At 41.6% G+C, this 24540-nt stretch overlaps 1 protein-coding gene across 4 annotated transcripts in view; it reads left to right on the forward strand.

The window, feature by feature from the left end:
- Positions 1–24540, forward strand: part of LOC134527701 (phosphatidylinositol 4-kinase alpha) — a 213168-nt gene that overhangs the window by 17616 nt on the left and 171012 nt on the right. For all 4 annotated transcript variants that reach the window (XM_063360607.1, XM_063360604.1, XM_063360605.1 and 1 more), the window contains exons 5-8: positions 12618–12710; positions 13641–13803; positions 14720–14897; positions 19554–19763. In XM_063360607.1, the coding sequence (XP_063216677.1) occupies positions 12618–12710; positions 13641–13803; positions 14720–14897; positions 19554–19763 (644 nt within the window). The remainder of the gene's footprint in view (positions 1–12617; positions 12711–13640; positions 13804–14719; positions 14898–19553; positions 19764–24540) is intronic.

Below are 24540 nucleotides of genomic sequence, written 5' to 3' on the forward strand. Positions count from 1 at the left end.
TCCTGCAGCTCCGCGCGTTCCAAAAAAAAAGAAGCTTTGTTTACTTGCGCCGTGCGGTATTGCCGTTTTCCAAGGTGCCCGATATTTTCGGGCACTGAAATACCCGCCCGGAATTTCGGGTACTTGATACTCGAAACACTGCCCGAAATTTCGGGTACCCGACCATCCCTACCTAAAATATAAATTTAATTACGTGATAATGACATGTTTGGACCGTGGGACAATGGGTCTTGTAAAAGAAAGAAAGACGTGCGGCGACACAGCGGTGCAGAAATGCTGTAGACTAGGGGTTCCCAAAGTGTGCGCCGCGGCGCCCTGGTGCGCTGTAGAAAGTTAAGAAGGGTGCAGTGAAGCGATTTTCTTTACCATTCTGCGAAACCTCAACTTAAGTGTTCGCGGGTACAAAATAAACAACTTATTTCTAGCGCTCGCGTAGTGCTTCGCTTACTTGCGCACTTGCCGATACTTATCTACTACACGCCCGAGACAACTGTGGTCCCGGGTAAAAATGGGAACTACCCAAGGTCAGACGGACCCCTCTCTCCGCAACACTGTTCCCTCCCTTCCCCTAATCCACCTCAAGGGTCGGAACGCATGTCACAGGTGGGACGGCAAGTAGAGCTGTTACCATAAGTCACGTCACAGTGCGCAGACACGGGCGTATCGGTGTTCAAGTATTTCTTGGATCCTTTGAAAGCAAAGCAAGGTTTCGAAGCGTGCGTGACTGTAATAACATGTATTGACAAATGGCATTGGGCAGTTCAACAAATCACAAAACTATATATAGCCAGTGCAGGGAAAAGATTAGCAATTGTAACATGTCAGGAGTTAAAGAACTAAGTGGCACAGTGGGAGTTTGTTACATGCACTTAGCAAAAAACTGTGTTGAAACGTTTCTTGCATATATGCTATATCAATTAATCGCAAAAAAAAAAATTCTATGATTATAGGCGAATGTATACCGACATGTACGCTCAGTTTGGTGCTGAGTGAAATAATTATTATAATGAAAACGATACAATGTGATGCTGTGACGACTGTTTGGTACACATTCTGACATATCTTCATTGACACCTTGTTTTGCTGTTTCATACAAATATACCTTCAGTTTATCACAACATTTCTTACGTATTGCACGACTGCGCTACATGGTCTTCCTTTCATCCATATACTCTTGCTTACATGTTGCGTACACTCATGAACGCACGTGTATACCTCTTGCTTCCGCAGCAAACGGTATTCCCCTACTGCCAACCCCTCCTCATTCACCACCCCTCTCTCACGTCGACACTGGCACTCCCGTAATTCCCCTCCACAGGACCACAGTTGCTTGGGCGCGTAGTACTCTCCTCCCCCGCCGTGAACCGCCTGTGATGGTCATTTGTTTAGTTACAAGCGAGCAGCGAGACGAGATGACGTCATCGTCTCCTGTTTTGTTTTGATTGTGATGTTTCGTTTTTCGTCATAAGTCTTTTGTTTTGTCAAAATGGATAGATTTTTATTAAATAAACAAGTCGGTAGTACAAGGGACACTGATAATGCGTCTACCAGTGGCGGGGAAGTAAAAAAACGGAAATATCGCAAATACGATTATAGCTATTTGGACTTCGGCTTTACGTCAATAGAAGTAAACAATGAAAAAAGACAGCAGTGTGTGCTCTGTTTGAAAATTTTATCAACCGAAAGTATGCTTCCAAGTAAGTTAAAGCGACATCTCGAAACCATTCACGCGGCTAAGGTTGAAAACTCGCGTGATTTTTTTAATAGGTAATTACAAAATTTAAAAAAAACACAAAATATGTTTACTCAACAAGCCTCAGTACCTAACAACGTGCTGTTAGCATCCTTCAAGGTAGCATACAGGTTGGCGAAATGCAAAAACCTCATATTATTGCAGAAGAGCTTGTTCTACTGGCTGCTCTCGACATGGTGAATATTATGGTGGGAGAATCGGCAGGAAAATTAATTTCTAAGGTACCCTTATCTAACAACACTATCAGTCGAAGAATCCATGACATAGCTGAGGATCTAAATCGCCAATTAATAGATAAAATGAAAGGCAAGAAATTTGGTCTGCAACTTGACGAGGCTACTGACAGTAATAATGATGCACATCTAATTTGTTACGTACGCTTTGTGGCTGACAATATTATTGTCGAAGAACTCTTATTCTGCAAAAACATTACCGAAAGTGCAAAGGCTCATGACTTGTTTGAAATTCTTGACAAGTTTACTACAGAAAATGGTTTGAATTGGGAAAAATGTATTGGTGTATCTACAGATGGTGCTCGATCAATGTCTGGCAGGTACGGAGGATTACAAGCGCTTATTTGTAAAAAAGCCTCGCATGCTGTGTAGACCCATTGCATCATCCATAGAGAAGCGCTTGCGTCAAAGTCAATGAGTTTTGAATTAAACCAAGTATTAGAACATGTCATTGTCACTGTAAACTACATTAAAACTAGACCACTAAAAGCCAGACTTTTCAAAAAACTATGCATAGATATGGGAGCTGAACATACGGCACTGATATATTACTGCAATTCACGATGGCTTTCCCGTGGAAATGTCTTAATTCGTGTGTTCGAATTACATGAAATTCACAGTTTTTTACAACAAGAGCATCATGCAAACTCCAGATACTTTGCTGAACCAGATTTTTGCTAAAACTAGCATATTTGTGCGACATACAGTACACTCCCTATTTAACGCGGTTGTCGGGGGACATAACTTTTACCCGCGTTGTTGCATAACCGCGATGTTTCGATGTGACCAAGGTCAAAAGGCATAAAACACCGCCTGTGTTCTAATAGGTCGGCAAGCACGCACAGTATAGACGGCCCGCCGTTGTGCGGACTTTGCATCCGCAGTTTTCACTAAACGCGGGTGAAAAAATAAAAATTATAAATTTTAAAGATAAATATTAAATGTTGAATTGTTTTTATTTTTCCGTGTGCCGCGCACAGTTTGTCGCACGGCCTACGAGCGCGCCAAACGCCGCCAAACACACGTGCGGCACACAAGCTGCTGCCAGTCTTGTGGTGTCAGCCACAGTATCTGCTTCGTCAGTAGTAAGTGCAGTGTGTGCGGTTACACACGATTCTGTGGTCGAAGTCTTCTAGAAAGAAAGGCCGTAGTGATACTTCAAACCGAATATGAATCGCAAAGTACCGAGTTTGATTGACAAAATAAAAATTCTATATTTACTTACAGATAGCTTGTCTTCTGCAGAAGTAGGCCGCAGATACAGGAAAAAACGATTCTAGCATTCGTACAATAAAAAATAAAGAATCGTCTATCATGTCAAGTGATTAAACTTTTGTATCCATGCTTACAGTAAATTATAAATGGTCACGTGTGGGAAACAAAAATTGCGCCAATTTAATTTTAGTGCAATCAGTGACGCCGTATTAAAAACCGTGTTAAACTATGTCTTTACTTATTTCACCAAACGCTGTGTCGAGTTGCTGAGTGTGTGTGGCTCGGATCGGCAAGTGTTATATTCCCCAGCCTCTGGTTAAAGTTCGGGAGACCGTTACACATAAACATTTCCGGGACTTGTTTACTACCTCACGGCAAAAGTGGTACAGTATGGTTCACGTAAGTATTGGACCACTGGGAATTCCTGGGCAAAGATTAAAAATACGCTAGCTGATTTACTTTACTGTTTAATGTTAAAACATTATACCAAAGTAAAAAGATGAACGTGTATAATACAATGAATTACCCAATAATATTACGTCTGTAGGTTTAAGTTGTAACTAAACATTTATATACAGATGTCCAGTAAAGTACCAATTAAGATTCTGTAGTGGAATTTTAAACACCGGACTACCTGATTTTGCCTTGTACGCAGGAACGCTGCTCAGTCAAGTGACTCATGCTCTGCCTGTGTGCTGCGTGAACACATTCCCTCCCCCACGTGTTTCTGCCCGCTCTAATCTCTACCTCTCTCCATATTCTCGGCTCGTCTCTCCCTACCCAGTGCTTGCCGACAACCAAGCCTATCCAACATCAATCCCCAGCCGAGTCACGCTGGATAATGTCGCTGGACGGTGGGCTTTATCAGGTCCCCGTTCCGATGCTTCATTTGTGAGATAAAGCGACGTTAAGAACTAGTGTTTCAGAAAATATCACTGGGCTGGATTGGACCATAATTTGAAAACCCTACAAGATAGAGGAATAATGTACGGAGATATCTTGTTTAGAATTTCACTGCGGACATTTTTTACGCCTAGGCTTTTTTCTGCCCGATGCTTAGTTTGTTAGTTACAACGCAAAATTATCCTAATCTGCTGTCAACCATTTATTCCATTATTATTCATTTCTGACTGGGGGACATGGTTTGACCCGCGATATACCCGATTCCGCGATCAATCGAGGCGCGATATACCGGGAGTTTACTGTATTTGAAAAACTTAATAAACTGAATCTGTCTTTGCAAGGCAACAACATGCACATTTTGAAACTAATGTAGAAGATCGCTGCGTTTAAGAAAAAACTGCAGTTTTGAATTAAAAAAATGAATAAAAATCGCGGTCAAGATTGTTTCCCGCAGTTGTATGAATATGCGACATCAAATGAGCTTGTTGTCTCACAAGACCTGATGACCCTTTTCACGGAACACCTTTTGAAGCTCATTGAATGGTTTTCAAAATACTTTGCCGAAGACGATGTCGATAAATATTGTTTTGTCTAGAGACGTACGAGACTGTAAAATCCATATAAAACGAAACAATTAATAACGATTCACTCGCAAACAACTCGATTGGCAGCAAGCGTGCACGATAGTACAACTTACCGCCATGATGGTTCAACAACAACTGTTGCTTCGTTGCCGGAAGCTGCAGGGCTACCTGCCTTGGCAGGCAGCCAACTTGAAAAACTTGGCGCTGCTAGCAAGCAGCGCGGGAAGTTCAAAATTCAAATGTTTCAAACACTATACACTAAATTATACACAATATTTACAAGTCCAAACATTACCGCCCGCCTTGAAATGTCTTATTTCAACAATCATATGGTAGCGGGCAGAGCTTCACCACAGGACGCTTCAAAGTTCCACTAGAAGTCCGGATAGTAGCCACTCTGGCAACACCATCTTTCCCAGGATAGAGCTCCACGATGCGCCCCAAGCGCCACTGTAGAGGTGGGAGTCTGTCTTCTTTCAGGAGCACAAGTTGGTTGGCAGTGGGACTAACTCCCTGCTCGTTCCATTTCTGCCGCTGCTGGAGCGTGTGTAAATAATCCCTGTGCCAACGATGCCAAAAGTCCTGTTGGAGGCGTTCCACAAGTTGCCAACGTTGAAGGCGGTTTAGCCGTACATCCCTCAAGTTAGGCTCTGGTAATGTGACCAGTGGCTCCAGGGTTAAGAAATGGCCAGGGGTTAGAGCACTGATGTCATTGGGATCAGAGCTCAAAGGGCACAGGGGTCTCGAGTTTAACGTAGCTTCCACCTGCACTAGAAGGGTGTAAAGCTCTTCAAATGTGAGCACTTGTTCACCAATAACTTTACTTAAGTGAGTCTTGAATGACTTTACCCCGGCCTCCCACAAACCACCAAAATGGGGAGCAGCAGGAGGGTTGAAGTGCCACATGACACCGAGCTGGGACAACGCATCAGTGACAGCCTGCTGGTGTGGTGCCGACGACAGAAGTTGCTGAAGTTCCTTAAGACGATTGTGAGTTCCGACAAAGTTGGTCCCGCAATCACTGTAGATATCAGATGTTCTCCCACGCCTGGCAAGAAAACGTTTGTAGGCTCCAATAAATGTATCTGTGGACAGGTCTGAAGCTAGTTCTGCATGAACGGCCTTTGTCGCGCAGCAGACAAAAATACAAAGGTAAGCCTTCAAGACCTTTGCCCCACGGACCCGACCAAGCTTAACCATAAAAGGACCAGCATAGTCAACTCCTACTTTGGCAAATGGTTTAACCTGTTGCACTCTCATAGAGGGAAGATCGCCCATGAGAGGTGCGCTTGCTACGGGTCTTTGCTTGAAACATGGAACACAGTGACGCAAGCAGCGAGAGATGGCATCCTTATCTGCAAGAATCCAGAATTGTTCTCTAAGAATTCCTCTAAGAGTCTGATTTCCAGGATGATGATTCTTTTCATGATAATGGTTAATAATGAGATCAGTCAGATGGTGAGATTTTGGAAGCAGCACTGGGTGCTTCTGCTCAAACGGAACACTGGAGTGAGCTAAACGACCACCTACCCTTATCAGGCCACTGTCATCAAGAAAGGGTACTAGTTTGCGAATCTGAGGGGAAATGCACTGTCCCTTCTTCAGAGCACTTATATCCTCTTTGAAATGATGTGATTGTACCCAGAAGAGCCAAAAATGTAAAGCCTTATTCAGCTCATCAGGAGACATATTGTCAGTCTTGCGCTCTTTCAGTGACACGCGACAGTTGTGGGCAAAGCGCAATAAACAGCATGTGACACGCAGAAGCCTGGTTAGTCGACTGAATCGCGTTGCCAACTGGCCAAGATCATCAGAGGACGTTACAGTGGTCAAGGTGACAGTCTTCTTCTCCATCACGGCGGGATCCACTTCCACTGCATCTGGTGACTGGAAAGGCCACTGTCCAGGTGACTCTATTAACCACGGTGGACCAGTCCACCACAAGTGATGATCCAATAGTTGAAGAGGGAAGAGACCACGAGAGGCACAGTCAGCAGGATTGAACTCAGACGGTACGTGTTTCCACCAACTGGGACGGGTAAGCTCTTGGAGTTCGCTTACCCGGTTAGCTACAAAAGTCTTCAACTGATGAGGAGATGAGTTAATCCATGCTAAAACCACTTGTGAGTCTGTCCAGGCTGTGATGGAAGATACGGGCAAAACTTCTTGGTAAGTCTCAATCACATGATTGAGCACACGAGCCAACAGTAGTGCTCCACAAAGCTCCAGACGAGGTAAGGTTTGGCTTTTGACTGGTGCAACCTTGGATTTACTGATCAGCAGACGAATGATGGTTCAATCATCCGGGCACACTATGCGCAGGTACACCACGGCCACGTAACCAATCTCAGAACTATCACAGAAACCATGCAGTTGATAGGTAGAGCCTTCTGGACCCTTAATGAACCGAGCGACAGCAATAGAGGACAACCGAGGGAGCTCCCGGCTAAAATGATCCCACTGAGAAGCAAGATCAGGGGGGAGGTGATCATCCAAGTCAATGGACCGGACCCACATCAGTTGCAATAGATGCTTTGCAAACATTAACAGTGGATTAAGCCATCCTAGAGGATCAAATATTCTGGCTACATTGACAAGGATGCTCCTCTTCGTAACAAGACTTGAGTGGCCTCGGATTACATAGGAGAAGGTGTCAGAGACTGGATTCCATTGAAGTCCTAAGACCTTGACCACAACTTGACTCTCAGGATCCAGATCAAATGATTGGGGCATATCAACATCTTCAGGCGGAAGCCAGTCTATGAGAGCTGTATGGTTGCTCATGAACTTCCTCAACTTGAAGCCCCCTTTGGCAAGAAGAGCTCGAAGGTCCTTTTGGATGGCCAGAGCGGATTCAAGAGAGTCAGAACCGGTAACCACATCATCAACATACACATCGGATTGCAAAATTCTTGAGGCAACTGGAAAGTGGTCTTTCTCATCGACCGCCAGTTGTTGAAGAGTTCGAAGGGCCAAGAACGGAGCTGAGGAGACGCCATACGTCACCGTCTTCAATCGATAATCCTGCACAGGTTCCGAATCACAAAAGCGCCAAACAATGCGTTGGTAGTCCTGGTGCTGGGGCAGAACAGATATTTGACGGTACATTTGTTTAACATCTGCCGTAAACACAAAAGCATGTAGCCGAAAGTTCAACAGTAGATCAAAAATGTCTCTTTGCAACTTGGGGCCAGTTAGTAGTGTGTCATTCAATGAGACACCAGATGAGCTCTTAGCAGACCCATCAAACACTACCCGCAGCTTCGTGGTTGAACTCTCTGGCTTCACGACACAATGGTGGGGGATATAATAGGCTGGCGTCACATTAATCTGATCATCAGGAATCTTTTCCATGTGACCCGTGGCAAGATAGTCTTCCATGAACTCTGAGTACATTATTTTGAGCTTTGAGTCACCTTTCAAGCATCTTTCTAGGCGCATCAACCTATTTATAGCTTGGGGTCTAGTGGTGCCCAACTCAGGTCTCGAGTGGCGAAATGGCAGGGACACACTATATCGGCCTTCTTCATTTCGGACGTGAGTTTCAGCAAACATGGTTTCGCAAGAAACATCCTCAGGAGACTTGTGTTCTACCCGTGGGAATTCTTCAATTTCCCAGAACTTTCGTACAACATCCTCTAATGGTGGGTAAGAAATGAACAGTGTGACACAATGCGATGCCAGGCAGGATGGTGGAAGTTTGGTGTCCACCCTTCCCATGAGAATCCATTCCAAAACAGAGTCGAGAGTCACTGGAGACCCTTAAATCTTGCCTCCAGTTACGAGAAGAGGAAATAGGTCAGCACCAATAAGCAGGTCAACAGGACCAGGGGTGTCGAAAGAAGGATCAGCAAGCTTCAGATGAGCCACTGATCGCCGCACATCCGATGAGAGTTTGGCACTCGGCAAGTTATTGGTAATGCGTGGTAGCACAAATACATCCAGGGCAAACTGATTATCTGGATTGCCCACTGGGGAGATGACAACTGATGTGTAGGACTTGGCCACATTCACAGGTGTACTGGACAAACCATGTATCGGAAGATGGGCCTGTCTGCGAACCAGCCGGAGCTTTTGTAGGCACTGTTCGGTGATAAAGCTGGCTTGACTGGCAGTGTCTAGCAAAGCACGTACAACACAAGGCACACCAGAACTATCAAAAATCTGTACTTGAGCAGTTGACAACAATATTGTTGATGTTGAGGTAGGTTTAGCAGCAGTTACTGCAACAGTGGCAGCATTAGAGTCAGATGATGGTGGTTCCTTGTCTGAGTTGGATGGGATGGAGTCTTCCTCTGATCGCTGATCGCCAAAATGCAGCATGGAATGGTGACGTGCCTTACAATGGTGACATGACGACTTAGATGGACACCAATTTGATCGATGTGATGGGGAAAGACAATTCAGACACAACTTATGCTCCTTTACTATTGCATATCGTTCCTTGGGGCTACCCTGTGAGAAGATAGGGCATGACCTAACCACATGAATGTCACTACACAAGAGACAACTTTGTGACTGTGGAGAACTTACTAATGTGTGTACAGACTGACCTCGAGACTGCCTCCAGCTGTTTTGGTACCCTTGAGCAGTCTGTTTGGGAACCTGATTTCCTGAACTCCTAGAACAGGAAGCTATCACAGCCTCATGAGCACGACAATGTTTTTCAAGAAACGAAGTGAACCTACGAAGAGTGGGAAACTCGTCTGTTAATGTCATTTCCCATTGTGTTTGTAAGGCAGTATCCAACCGTTTGCATAGAATGGGCAGCAGCATCAGATCCCACTGGTCTACAGGGACAGACAAGGCCTTAAGAGCAGACACATTCTCTGTAACAGTGTTCAACAGTTGGCGCAATGTCTTGGGAGAGTCAGCTGATGCAGAGGGTGCTTGAAGTAAAGCCTCCACATGCACAGACACAATGAGCCTCTTGTTCTCGTACCTACCAACAAGTAGTTTCCAAGCCACATCAAAGTTTACTTCAGACATGGGCAAGGCCTGAATCATGCTGAGGGGTTCACCACTGAGAGCAATCTTCAGATAAGCCAGTTTCTCAACAGATGAAAGGTCACTATTGTTAGCAACGAGAGTGCAAAATAGGTTGGAGAAGTTAAGCCAATTTTTAATGCTACCCTCAAAACTTGGAAGCGTAATTTTTGGTAAAGCTACCCTAGAATTGCTCACCTTGGGCCTTGACGATGTTGAGCTCTCCATCGAACACCCCTTCAGGGCACTTACCGTCGCCATGACTTCAAAATATTTCTCTTCGAAATCGTCCATTCGTGCAGTCAGTTCTGAGAGATCGATGTCAGAATTTTGTGTTACCCCAAGAACCACAAAATCCGCCTTGAACTTATCACGAACTTGGGGTAGATCACGAACTGTGGCACGAAACAATCCTTGCTTAGAAACATCGTCAACAACACTTTGAGACAGGTCGACAGCACGTTTGAGCCGAGCCTCTGCTAGTCGGATACGCACGAGTGCCGAGCCTATATCTGCCATGGTCACACACAGACGCAAAGGACGAAATAACCAAAAAGACACAACGAAGACCAATATAACCAAGGTTAGACACAGCAAATCAAAATTTATATCCAGCAAAAACACCTAACGCAACGAAAAACATGAGCAGATGCCGATAAATAATACAACATAACCCCAACACGAAATATATTCCACGAAAAACAAAGAAAATATAAGTTTCTTAAATCGCTAAATCTCTGCGAATTTCTTCTAAAACACGTTGCCGAAGAAATCTTGACCATGTAAATACTCTAAATAACGAGAGTATAGCGCACGAAATAATGTGAACGAAGTGTAAATGTTTACCACGTGCACACGAATCATGTTTCAAACATAAGAAAAAACCGGAACGATCCGGCCCGGAGGACCAAATGTTTTGTCTAGAGACGTACGAGACTGTAAAATCCATATAAAATGAAACAATTAATAACGATTCACTCGCAAACAACTCTATTGGCAGCAAGCGTGCACGATAGCACAACTTACCGCCATGATGGTTCAACAACAACTGTTGCTTCGTTGCCGGAAGCTGCAGGGCTACCTGCCTTGGCAGGCAGCCAACTTGAAAAACTTGGCGCTGCTAGCAAGCAGCGCGGGAAGTTCAAAATTCAAATGTTTCAATATACACTAAATTACACACAATATTTACAAGTCCAAACAAATATGCTTGGATCCAAGACCCATTCCATGCACAAGCTCCGCCAGAATATACATAGGAAGAAGAAGAAAGTCTCATTGAACTCTCTTGCGACAGCAGCCTTAGAACTAGATTCACATGTTCTGATTTGGTGGAGTTTTGGATATCGGTTCAAAATGAATATTCCACTTTAGCTTCAAAAGCTATAAGAATTTTCATTCCTTTTGCAACATCTTATTTGTGCGAAGCTGGATTTTCAGCTGTAGCTGTAATCAAGAGCAAATATCGCTCAAAGATCAATGTGGAGCAAGAAATGTGAGTAGCAGTGTCAAACCTTATTCCACGTTTTGAAATAATGTGTGAAGATCACCAAGCTCACCCATCACATTGATTAGCTAGGTAGCATATATTTTTTTTTTTTTTAAGTCTCTTGAATGTTTTTGTGTTAATTTTATATTCATATAAATATACAGTTCAGATTCATAATGTGGATATTTTAAATTTTGTGCTTATCTACCTAACTAATATCATTGTACCTATCTTTTTCGACGAGCCAAATAGGTTAGGGTGCCGAGACAAAATAGTAAACATGTATGTGCGCCGAGGACTGAAAAAGATTGGGAAACCCTGCTATAGACAATAATTTATCACATCCGGTGTAAGAGAGAGACAGACGTTCGCCTGTACTGGTAAATCCCAGAATTGTGTATTAAGCTAGAAAGAGACAGAGGTGTGAGGGAAAGACAGATACATGTGACAGAATTGGGGGAAGGCCCACTGAGCGGGAAAACACTGAGTAATAGTTGTAAGAATAATATGTGTAGCCAATGGTAAATAGGCACATATTGGTGATGTGCTGAGTTTCGTCAGTCGTTCAAGTACTGTGCCGAGAGGTCGTGTGGGGGCGGCGGCTCATAAAATCACATTATGAGATTTCACGTCTCGGTGCCGGGGCCGTGCCGCAATTAAGTTTACAAGTGGTGTTTTCAATTGTAGGACGTTTAATTGGAATTTATAGGCCCGAGATGTGCAGCGTAGGCCCGGGTGATCCACTAGTTCACCGGGAATATTTTCCAGTGTATTTTGGTACCTAAACGACGGTGTCACTAGGTACATTTTCTGTGTTAAGGCACAGGAATGCAAATAACATTCGGTGTAACTTAGAGTGTGTGTTCGTTTGTGATCTTGTGAAGGACCAGTAGTGTTTTCATCACTAAACAAATACTTTTTCAAATATTATTTTAAACAATTTTTATTGAATTTCAACCATCAAAAGTTACAAATAAAATTTTAATCATCAACAGAATTTTACATCCCATTACCTGAAACAGTCATCAAGATGTTGTTCAAGTGTTTATGTTTGTGCAAAGAACAGTCGTCGTCTTAGCTGGGCATGGTTGTACTTGTTTACATTTCTGTTATTTATCATCGTAGTAATTGCATTCACATTTTATAAGAAATTTTTTCGGTCTTTTGATTTTTTGTAATACTTGTAAAAATGTGTGTTAGGTTTCGTTAGTTTTTCTAGTGTATGTGCAGCAATTCAACGTTAAATAATTTGAAAGGGACGCCTCCTTAGAGGTGACATACATGGCGGCCATATTTACTTACAGTATGTACTTTCGTCTGGTAAATTATTTAGTTGTTTCACTCCGGCTCACTGAATATTGTGCAGCTATTGAGTGTTTTGTTTAAATAGACAGATATTCATAAACACTGTTACTTTAGATTAGGACTTCAAATAGTTACTGATTTGGTTTTTTAAGGTCCATCATTCCACGCTCCCTTTCTGGGAATCTTCCTTCTGCTGACACTGTGTCCATTGGCAGCAGCGGGGAAGGCGCTGAGAACACTAATTCGTAAGTTTCACGATTTTTTGGAGAAGTTTAAAGAAGTATATTTTAAGAAACTGAAAAGGTTTTCTCAGCACTAAATATGTTTGAAATATTTAAGGTAGCTTATCTTATAAAATTATATTGTGTCTGATGTTCAATTAACTGTTTATTTTTACTGATGAATTCAGTACTTTTGAAATTTATCTTGAGAAAATCCGTGCCGTTAACAGGAATTAAATGTAACTCAAACATTGTGTTCAAGTTACCAGGAAATTATTTGTGTCCATAAGGCTTATGTGGCTGGCAAGGGCCTATGGCTCTTATCCAAAATTTGTCATAAATAATTTTAATAACAGAACACTGAGTTGTTTGTAAAGTTAGTGGTTGTAGCCTACTGTATATTCTTGTGATTCCATTGCTTTAAGTCTCTCTGTGCTTAACCATACTGGTTAAGGGGCCCTTCTAGTCAGGGGTGTATTTGCGTTAGTGGGGCAGGAATATAAGTGTGACGCTCACTGGTGATTCTAACAAGGTATCGCCTCTAAGTTAAAGTATTTGAACTGGCACACTGACTTTATGTTGTGCTTAGGACAACTATGAGATTTGAGCAGTAACCATAACATTATATGGTGGAGAAACAAAGATAAAGGTGTAAAGTAACTTCCTTGAGTTCTTTCAAGAATCAGTAACGAAACTTTCATACCTCTAAATTATTTTTAAAACATGCTTTTCAGCCATTTTCACTTTCCTGAAAATACAGTTTAGAAACGAAATCCAGAAACAGAACTACTCATCTGACTTCAACTTTTTCTTAAATGCTTTTCGTAAATGGACACCATTCTGATATTTTTAGCAGTATTCAAATTGGGTGGTGTTTTCTGAAGCTCTTCCCACCGCGTGTGTGTCTGGGTGGGCAGGCCCCTCAAAGAATTTCTCGGTCATTGTTGCATCCAGCCTGAAGCGACCGTCGCTGCAGAGCCACCAGTCGGTGCCGTACGACCCGACCACGTACTTCTTCAGCAAGTATGGCTCCAGCTTCAACCAGTTCCCTTACATGCGCTTCGCTGAGTCCCCAGGCAAGCGGGCGCGCCTCCAGTTCTCCATCGTGCACCTGCAGGTGAGCACAGCTCGGTGTCAGGCCGCTGTTGGCTGACCTGCATTGATGGCAAAAACATCGCGGTGGAGTGCAGACAGGGCTGCAAAGGCCAACTTATGTGCCTTCAAACACCACAGACAGCACTTAACCAAAGTGCATGAAGAATGAGTGGTAAAAAAAAAACTGCAAAAACTTTATTTTTTTTTTTTACATAAACATAACCATAGCAGCACAACTCAACCTGAACATCAAAAATGCTTTAAAAATCATTGCGTCATCTTAATTTCACATTTTAGCACAATAAATAATATTTACAAATACCAAACAAGAAAAAACAAGTTGGAAAAACCTGATGAATATTTTAATTTATATATTTTCTTGGAATTCACATCAAATTTTCCCTACACAATGATGCACATCTTAGTGTGGTGTGTAGCAGCTCAAACATGCTCTGTATGTGTATTCACTCAATGGCCCAATCCTAAGCAAACCAAAAAGAGGAGCTTACAATCCACAGTCCCCAATATGACCAAAGTTTGCCACTCGTCTGGTCAGTTTTGTGATTTAAATTTATATATATACACACTCACACAAATATAATATATTAATATTAAAGAAAACAAAACAGATTTTCTAAAATTTTATACATTTTCTTGATTTTAGAATGTTTTGAATTTTGTTGGTCTAACCTAACAAACTTTTCATTTTAGTTACAATCACCTAGATGTGTGAAAACCTAACCTTCCCAGGGGAAAATAGATAAAAAACAAACATTACAGGCATTATATTTATTTAATTTACCTAAAATACCTTTTATATTTACATCAGAAAAAAAAATCAGAAGATGCACAAACTCCACTTTGGACTTGGGGTCAGTGGAAAGTAGTGTCCGAGAGCCGTGGGTTGACGGCATTAACGTCCCGTGTGTGTGTTGCAGAGTGTGCTCGCGATGGCTAAGAAGCTGCTCACCAAGGACATGCTCCGGTTCCTGGACGAGCAGGCGGAGGAGGTGTACAAGTCGGGCGCCGTCAGGATCTTCCCCTACAAGACGTTCAGTGAGACGGTCGGCCTGGCGATGGTGACCCTGCTCCGTGAGCTGCTACAGTACCAGAAGGGTGAGGGCGGCCGGGGGACCCTGGAAAGGGCCCAACGCATCCATCATCGGGACAGCATATTTCCTATGCGTTGGGCCCTTTCCAGGGTTTTCAGCAATTTTTTTATGTTTTTGATGTCCAATTACAGAACTGCAGAGTATTATCTATTTATTACTTAAACAGAGAAACTTAAGGATGTCTCAAAATCAGTATTTTGTAGGGGTGTGCGGGATCCCGAAGCTTCGGGAAAAAAGTCGGGAAAATACCGTATTGGCCCGAATATAAGGCGACCCCGAATATAAGGCGACCTGCAGTTTCAGGAGGCCAAACAAATGTAAAAATAATTTTTGGTAGAAATTAATGTGAAAATTCATTAGACATACATTTTGTGTTGATAAATCGTTTTTGCATTTATGTATAACAATTAATTTATATTTATCACATTACTTATTTAAAATAAGTTTGAATGGCCTACCCTAAAAGTCAAAAGAAAACAATTAGAAAATATTTACATTTTTAAGTATTACATTAGAAATTTTTTCGTATGTTTACTCTAATGAAGCTGCATAATTGTCATCTTCAGAGCTGTTTATTTGTCTAGAGCTCGTTCCCCGCCGTTCCACCGATGTGTGATTGTGTGATTGTTCATTTTTCACAGTTTACTGTATCTACGAATTTAAAATTTTTACAATGGCTATTAATCACTCTTAAAATACAGCATTTAACTTTCCGTTTGACTTAAGCTACGTATTACCACAGAACAAGGCGTATTACTATTTAGTAGTGTGTTAAACGTAAAAAAAGCAAACAAAGAATGCATCTTGCCGGAACAAAACAAGTGGCTAGCTGACATGATGAAGCATACGGCCATGAATAACTCGGTTACGTGACCGCGTATATTTGTCCATATTACTCTCTGACAGAGAGAGTCTGTTCTATGAATTTGAAAGAATAATCTATTATAATTATGAAAGGTTTTTACATAAATAAAGAGTGGATTATTAAAATAGCTTTTGAAGCAACGTACCAAATTCCTGTTAATATGGCGTCTTCGTGCGTGTTCGGCAATGTTCGTTTTACAACAAAGAAATATTGTGGAAAGACAGTTGGCAGCCGTGAATTTCCAAACATTACATCCGAAATGTTTGTAAACATAAACAATCGTTCTGAAAATAACTGTGATATTTTAGTACAAATATTTCCGTTAAAAATCTGAAGATAAATTACCGTAAATGTTAACACGCGATTGTACACAAAGTACAAATATGAATTGTGAAATAAAAGGTTGCCATTTTGAGATGCTTCAACATTCACGTTTTTACTCAAGAACAAATATTTTAATTTTCAACTTCAAACAATTGTGAATTACTGCAATATTAGGTGGATTTATCGTTTTTCCCCGTGTGAGGTAACAAAGTTTTAGTTAATATAAAAAATTGTGAACATTTTGTTAAACAATGTTTCTACTGTAGCTTTCAGCTTGGAACTAATGTTTGCGGTTCTGACGTCTTGGGTGCGAAAATAAGGCGACTTCCAATTTTTGCATCTTTCGTTTATGTAAAAATGGTCGCCTTATATTCGGACCAATACGGTAGTCTTCCCGAAATGCCGGTCGGGAATTTTATTACTCCCGAATTTTTCGGGTAATTGTTTAAAAATTTACAAATCTTTACTAATCATTTGAAAATGTTTTCTATCAATTCAAACTGTTTTTACAACAATATTTTTTATGGATTCGTACATTTTTGAAGGTTTTCCGTACTATTTAAACGCAAAACATCTTTTAAACGTATGCCGATCGTAGCGACAGCTGTGGTGTGAGAGTGAATTATGATAATCGTTTACACATATCTAATTGGAATATAAAAAACGTACATGGAGTACCTTAAATATTGTATGCGTTCATAAATATATTTCTTCAAGGGTACAAATTTGCAAGATACGTGAATAGTCAGTTATATAACGTTATTGCCATCACCATCGAATATTTAACTTAAAACCACTGTGTGTCCTTAGACACAAACAAAACACATGCACAATCCAACATTTTCGCCAAAGATATAAGAAATACTAGACGTGCGTTATATAAAGCGTAACCATTCGCATTACTTGATAGCAGTGGCGATGTAGAGAACTGTATTGGCACTTTGAAAATATGAAATCACGTAGTTTTACACCACTGCTCACGAGTATCTAAACATCTATGATTTTGCTTTGGGAGAAAAAAATATTTGTTTACTGTTTAGTTTGGCTGGCTTTATCGGCTGACGTTAAGTTATTAAGGCTTGAGCAAAGTATCTGTTTCTATTTTCGATACCGTTGTATACAGTAGAATCTCGTTATAGCGAGCACGCTAATAGCGAGAACACGGCTATAATGAGGTATTTTTGAGGAATTTACGGCGTGATAGCTTGAAGCGCGCTTTTGTTATTTGTCTGCTTTATCTCCACCCCTCTCGCTCGCCACTAGACATCTTGCCGTTGACGCCTGTCACATTCTTCAGCCGTGCAGTCGCCACCTAAGTGCGTGGCTTTAAAAATTGAATCCCATCCTTTCTTTCCTTTATCAAACTTCCGTTAGTTATCTGTGCCGTGTGCAGACAAAGTTTGAGATTGGAACAGAAACAACGTAAGAAAGTATTTTTTACAAATTAGAAATATGTATGTTTTTGTTTTTATAATCACGTATTTTCACGTTTTTTTTGGTTATCATCTTAAAAGAGATAATATGAAAAAGCCGTTCTAATGAGATTTAATTGGTTCTTGGTTAAGAAAAACTATTAATTATCAAATATTGTTAATTGTTTATATTCTATTTATTATTTTTTACGCGACGTCATACTGTACGCGTACGCAATACGACTGGATTCGTTGCTGCAACATAACATAGCATGTTATGCGGTATCAGAAGTAACGAGTAACGTAACGATAGTAACGAGTACTAATTGTTATAGTAACGAATACATACGGGTACACATTTTTTCGTTTCTTTTACACCTCTAGTAGGCACTACCGTATTTATTTCCGAATCGCTAGGGCAGTTTTCTTGTAACTTTTGTTTCGGTCAGTTGTTGGGGTATCTGTTCGGGAAAGGGGTGGTGATGGTTTGAGTTTAATCCCAAATTTATTTTCTAAAAAAGTTGACAGGTTTCTTTAAATGAAAAAAGCATAGTTTTCCAGCGACTGTTACGTTTGAGGCGTACGTGCGTTGCCGCAGCCGCACTCCTGCTTTTTTGTAAGGAATTAAATCGTTGCGCTACACTAGCACCACCTGTTTACAACATCCCGAACCAACATGGCCGCCAGCAGACAGCCCGTGTCGACGATAGATAGCAGGACAATGCTGCGTCGGCCGCGGGCTGAGATGCTATACTTACGTGGCATGGTAGGGTATTCTGGTTATTTTGACGCAATCGGTGATCGCATCCGTACTTATGGGGTATTGTTTTAAAGAGAATTCACACATATGCTCACAGAAATTAATATTTCGTTAATATAACCTGTTATTTTCCAATTATACAGGTTTAAACACAATTTTTATGCTATTTTCGGTTAATTTTTATTTTTTGGGGGCCAAAATTTGTCCAATTTGGTTATAGCGAGGACACGGTTATAGCGAGGATCAAAACCGGAACCGTGACACCTCGCTATAACGGGACTCTAGTGTATTAAAACAAACTAGCAGCCTACAAATAATGGAGGTCGCAACCGATCAGCTTGTTACTTGTAAACCTAAAAGTGTTTGGAAGTATTTTGAACGTCTGACAGACAGTAAATCCCTGGCAAGGTGTGTCTCGTGTGAAAATTTTTTGAGATGCGAGCATGGTAGCACGTCTGGATTACTAAGACATCTCAATAAACATCCCTCCATAAAAAAAGAATTTGAGGATGCTAAAAAATATGAAGTCGCCGCTGAAAAAAGGGCAAGTGAAGCAGACAAAAGAAATAGCAGCAAAAAAACTAACAACTAACTTTCCAAGAAAAGTTTAAATGGCCATCTTCTCATATTGGAATTAAAAATTTGCTTTTTTTTTTTTTTAATTTTCCCTATCCCGTCCCGTTTCCCGCGGGAATAATTTATTTTTCCCGAAAAATTCCCGCAGTACAAAAACCTATTCCCGCACACCCCTAGTGTTTTGTACAGTAAACAATGCCCATGTATCTCTTGTAATAAAAAAGTAAATATTTTGCAAAGAACTTACCATAAATATGAATCCTTTATAATTATTTATGTTTTACAAACTTGTTTTTCTTTTTTAAATTATTATTGAATGAACTGTATAGAAGTGGTGTTAATTTTTTTGTAGAGTCGAGTATCTGGCATGTTGAATTATGAGCATAAACGAAGATTTCTGATCTATGTGCCTGGAAGTTGACAGCATTGTTGAAGTCGCAAAACTTAAATATCTAGCCACCTTTTATTAAATTAAATTTGTTTTTGGTGCCACACTTCAGTTTATAGTCTCAAATTTAACATAAATAGCTGGAGATCTGTCAAGTTAAATCATTTAGAAATTATTTCTGAAGCATTTAAATCGTAACATTCCTGCAAATAGTAGATATATTTGGTTTTATAGTTAATTTTACTTGTGTATAAAAATGACTGCAATATAAAAAAAAACTATTTCATGTTTAAAGGTGGTGAAAAAGTCCTGGCAGTACCCCTGCATGTTTGCAGACCTGCCCAGCCCGTTCACTCGCGACGTGCAAGAGTTCGTGAAGGGCCTGTTCCTCTCGGGTCAGACGGAGCTGCAGAGCCTGAACCACGACGCTAGCGAGCGCGAGGACCGCGAGAGCAACTTCGCCGTCGTCAACAAGTTCAAGGTCAACGTGATGGCGAATGCTGCCTGTGTGGATCTGCTGGTGTGGGCCACGGGTGACGAGACGGGTATGGCTGGCAACGATGAGCCTTCAATCATTTTGTCTTTTGGCAGATGATTCCAGTTGTATTCATAATATAACCTAAGTTAATCAATTATAAAAATTTTTAGCATTTTGATAAAAGCCTATTTAATGGTTTCCGAAACAAATAAATGCTCACTTTTATTTCGACCATGAGCATAGCCAGTATTTGTGATAGACCTGTTTCTGGGGTGTAGACCGTCGGGGAGTTGCGGAATACCTTCCAGAGAAGAGTAAAAGAGATGATCCTTGAAATCTCATTATTTTTTACTGCTTCTTCGAAATTTGAATCTCTTAGAATAAATTTTTCACTCATGAAAAGTGAGACTTGACACATTTATTTAAACAAAACTTAACAAAGAGAACAAGGTAAACAACTTTTTTCATGTCCCACGTGAACAGGACAGTTGAAGCCTGACCTTAATTCTCGCTTCTCAGTAGCATAGCACTGCGTTCTGGGTACTTGGGCTAAACAAGTAATTATCCCTTTTGATAATGCAACTATAAAACATGCCTAAGCTCTCCAATAGCTGCTGACTCCTGCTACCTTGAAAATGGCCAATGATTTACATTAGTTGCTAACCTTCACAAATGCTCTGTAGTGAACATAGTCAATACTCGCTGAGTACCCCAACACCTTTTTTACTTGGTGAAAGTACCTTTGCTTAAGATTTTATCACCTAATGTTTAAAGACACTGCCACTCCAAGTTTGGATATTCAATGGCTAGGGCCTGGAAAAATTAGCATCTATTTATTACAAAATTAGCATTTATGATGTTGAAAATTAGCATCTATTTTCCAGAAATTAGCATCTATTTTTGAGAAATTTTCTTAAGAATTTAAAGTTACATAACAATACAAGAAGTTAAAAAAATTATGCTCACAATGTAGAAACAAATAAAATTGTTGTTTAAAAGAGAACTATTGCCAAATTACATGCATGATATTTGTGTAGAATAAGTCATATATATGAACGCATCAGTTCTACAAATATGATGGGAACTGTCTTAGTTGCAGTCTTTGCACTGAAATGACAGTGCTGTAAAAAGTTCAGCATTACTTTCTTTCAGTCCTGTCCTCTTGTCATTCACTACATTACTATAGCTAGACAGTAGTCGTTCACTGTCTACATAGTTAGTAGGCGTCCACAAGGCTTGAAGGCAGCACTTAGCAAAGAGTTCATGGTTAGCAGAAACAGCATGCAATATTTCTTCAACATCCACCTTTCCCCCTCTCTTCCTTTCAATCTCAGCTAGGGCTTTGAGTTCTCCATAACCTCTTGAAACCTCTGTTGACGGTAGTGCTGAAAAACCTGGAAGTTTCTTTATTCCTGCTTCTTCGTCATCTTTGTTAAACAATATCATTGTGGGACTCAGGGCATGTGCAATATTGCTGAAATTCTCTCTATTTGGATCCTTTTCTCTCAATTTATATAACTTCTGCCTTGCTGAAGTTGCTGCTTTCTTGAAAACATCAAGAATGGATGCTTTCTGCAAGGTACTCACTTCAGCCAAAGCAGTTGTTGTTCCTTGCAGCAACTTACCTTCCACAACTTCTGCGAAGGCTGTGTCCAATGTATCTAGCTTTGGCCACAGAAGATGGGAAGTTAGGTATTTGGACCCCTCCAGAAACACCAGGAGATCTACTAGATCCTTCGCATGTTCTTTAACAAACATTGCCTGGGCAATAACACACTTAATTTCCTTGTCTGTGAGTTGGGACAAGAAGTTGATGCCACTGTTATTAATGTCTTTCATCTCAAGAGAGCTGAAAAATTCAACAATATCTGAGAAATATTCAGACAGGTAAAAAACTGCATGGAACCAACTGTTCCATCTGGTAATAACAGGCGATGGAAAAAGTTTTGCAACCTTGCCATCTCCATGTTTTTCTGTCAAAAATTTCAGATAATTATGTTTTCTCTTTCTTGTGTTGAGAAATGCAGCCTTGACAGCAGTTACAGTTCTGTTCAAAAATTCCATTTCTGACACCCAGGCATTACCCAACAAACACAATTTATGAGCCCAGCACTGTATGTGCTTTAGCTGATCTCCTACTACCACTTTCAGGGTTTCAAAACAAAGAGTCATGTACCTGGCACCATCACTCACAAAAGAATGCACATTATCATAATTGATTTTGTATTTTGATAGAGCATCTAATACAGATCGCGAACAAGTTGTGGCATTACATGCATCAAGATAGGAAACACTGGCAACAACTAATCTATTTTCAGATTCAGGTACATGAAAAATGATAACAAAGACACAACGTCCAACTTTATCAGTTGTTTCGTCGCACATGATATGGATTACTTTACCCTCTAACTCTGATGTAGTTGAGACTTCAAAATCTTTTGCAAGTGCTGGCACATATTTTTCTCGTAGAGACTTTACACAGCTTAATTCACCACCCTTTCCGGTGAATTCGTCGATCCAGTCTTTCAAGGCCTTGTTCTCCAACTTTTCCAAGGGAATATTAGCCTTGGCAAATGCTTCCACTGTCCTCTTCGAGAAATATTCTTTGTCCACTTTTCGCCGTTTTTCGGCATTGCCGATCTGAACAAGCGATGTTTGACGAGGTTGTGTGACCAGTTGCTTTTGCTTGTTTATGTGTTTATTGGATGCCACGTGCTTATTTAAATTGTCCTTTTTTTCCCACGAGATGCTACAGCTGCAGTATTTGCAGAAGATTGTATTGTCATCAGTTGCGTACAATCCTTGAGATTTGTAACTCTCCACACGTTCACGTGCGGTAATAGTGGTTCTACCCATTATGACAAATTTTAACACAAACCAAAATCATTCAATGGTATTTGTAAACACGTTTGAGCACTAGTAATTTCAAATTAGAGCTGTAGCAAACCGTATGTATTCGTTACTGAGTAACGGGTGCGGCATCTAGTAACGAGTAACGAAACGTTACACACGAATGCATTTCGTTACTCGCATCTTTCGTATGTTTCACGCATGCGCGCGCGTATTCGTTACAAAGAACGATGTTTGTTTATTAATAAAAGTATGATTTGGAAATTCGTCGTCCAAGTTTTTTACTGTTTATTAAAGGTATTGTGTGTGTAGACAAAGTTTTAGATTCGAACAGAAACAACGTAAGAAAGTATTTTTTACAAATTATAAATATGTTGAGGGCTGATCGCGCATTGCCGGTGATTTCGAGATGTTAACTATGGGCGCCACCACGTGGAAGGGCACGTGGACCCGGCGGAGTCTCTCACTCAGGGCGTGACGTAGCCCAAGTGGGGACGAGTTACCAGCCCTTTCTATCCTAGCTACCCAGACCTGGCCCGCTCTAGGCGTCGGGCACGCCACACTCCTAGACTCACTCACCACGTGATTAAATAAGTACTCACTTTATATTTATTCTCCAGATTTAATTTCACTAACACGTCTCTCTACACGCCCGTTACACGTTACACATTACACGGTTAAAAAGCCTGAGGCACGAATCGGTTTAGGTGAAGGCATGGTCCACACACGTGGCCATGCTGCAAAGTATACTTATTACACGGTGATGAAAAAACTCGACTGAGACAATTAATTAATTAAACAGCCCGCTGGCCGAGAGCTGCCCCGAGGATGACGAGCGAAAGAGATTCAGAAATACTTAACGAGACAGAATTACTTGGTCAGTGCAGAACAAAGGTTGAAGTCCCCGGGGTGCTGGCGCGTCTGCTCTCGGTCAGTGATGAAGATCGACTGGGCTGAGCTCATCGCTCGCAGGTGGCAACATGGCGCCCTTCGCGCCAACACAATTACCGTTACTATATTCTACGATTCCGTGCCCCGGCGAAAGTTGAGTAAATTACAGATAAACATTAAAAATATATAAAAATTACTGACAATGGAAAGTTCGTTACTATTTACTTATTTAATGACAATTTATGTAAAAGCATTCCTACCCTCGTCCAAGTCCGTGCCTGTTCGGGTCCGCCCGGGCAACGTCTATAGTTATTTAAGGTAACCTATTTAAATTAAAGAAAACACAAGTAAATTGCACAACACTGGGGCAAAGACGGATGAAAACAACAAAAAGGCTTACAATTAATATTAACATAGCAATTTTAGGGATCGCCGCACTGCTTCTAAGCGCCCTCTTGTGGTAGTTCGTGGCGCGCAATTCAAACACACGACTACGTACATGGCGGTACAAATGCCGGGGAAGGGGAGAGGAATGTTGAGGAAACGGAGACTGACTAGGCTCATGGGGCGTAGCCCCGGCTGACGTCAATTGCCCCCCCCTCGAATAGCCGGTCATGTCGACGTTTCCGCTGGGTCGCCTGTGGGCGTGGTCGCCCCCTTATCAACAACAGCTGTGCTTCCTCGCGATCCCTCGGGGTCGTAGCGTGTATCGCGGAGCCGGAACTGGGTCTTGTGACGCCCGGTCTCCCCTCTCTTCCCGCGGTGTTTCGTCTTCCTGCGGTTCGGTTACTGTCACCCTGAACGTGGAGTCTGCCAACGAGTAATGCAGCGGCCATAATGGCTCGTCCGGCGAACCCGGCCTACTCTCTACTTCCTCCGGCCACCTTATCAGTGGTTGGGATGTCGACTGGCCCTCCGTCACTCCGGGCGTGTCCCTGAGAAATCTCCTGAAAGGCGAGACGTCACTCCCCGAGTCTTCGAACAGCCGCCTCGGCCGGACATCTGTGACTGCGAGGGGCGTCGCCTGTCCCGCCCCCAGGTCCGGGAAGCCTCTGAACCCGCCCCCGTCTGTTGGGGTGGACGTGACCAGCTGTGCGGCCGCC

Source organism: Bacillus rossius, chromosome 1 (genome assembly GCF_032445375.1).
Source record: "Bacillus rossius redtenbacheri isolate Brsri chromosome 1, Brsri_v3, whole genome shotgun sequence".
Classification (NCBI taxonomy): domain Eukaryota; kingdom Metazoa; phylum Arthropoda; class Insecta; order Phasmatodea; family Bacillidae; genus Bacillus; species Bacillus rossius.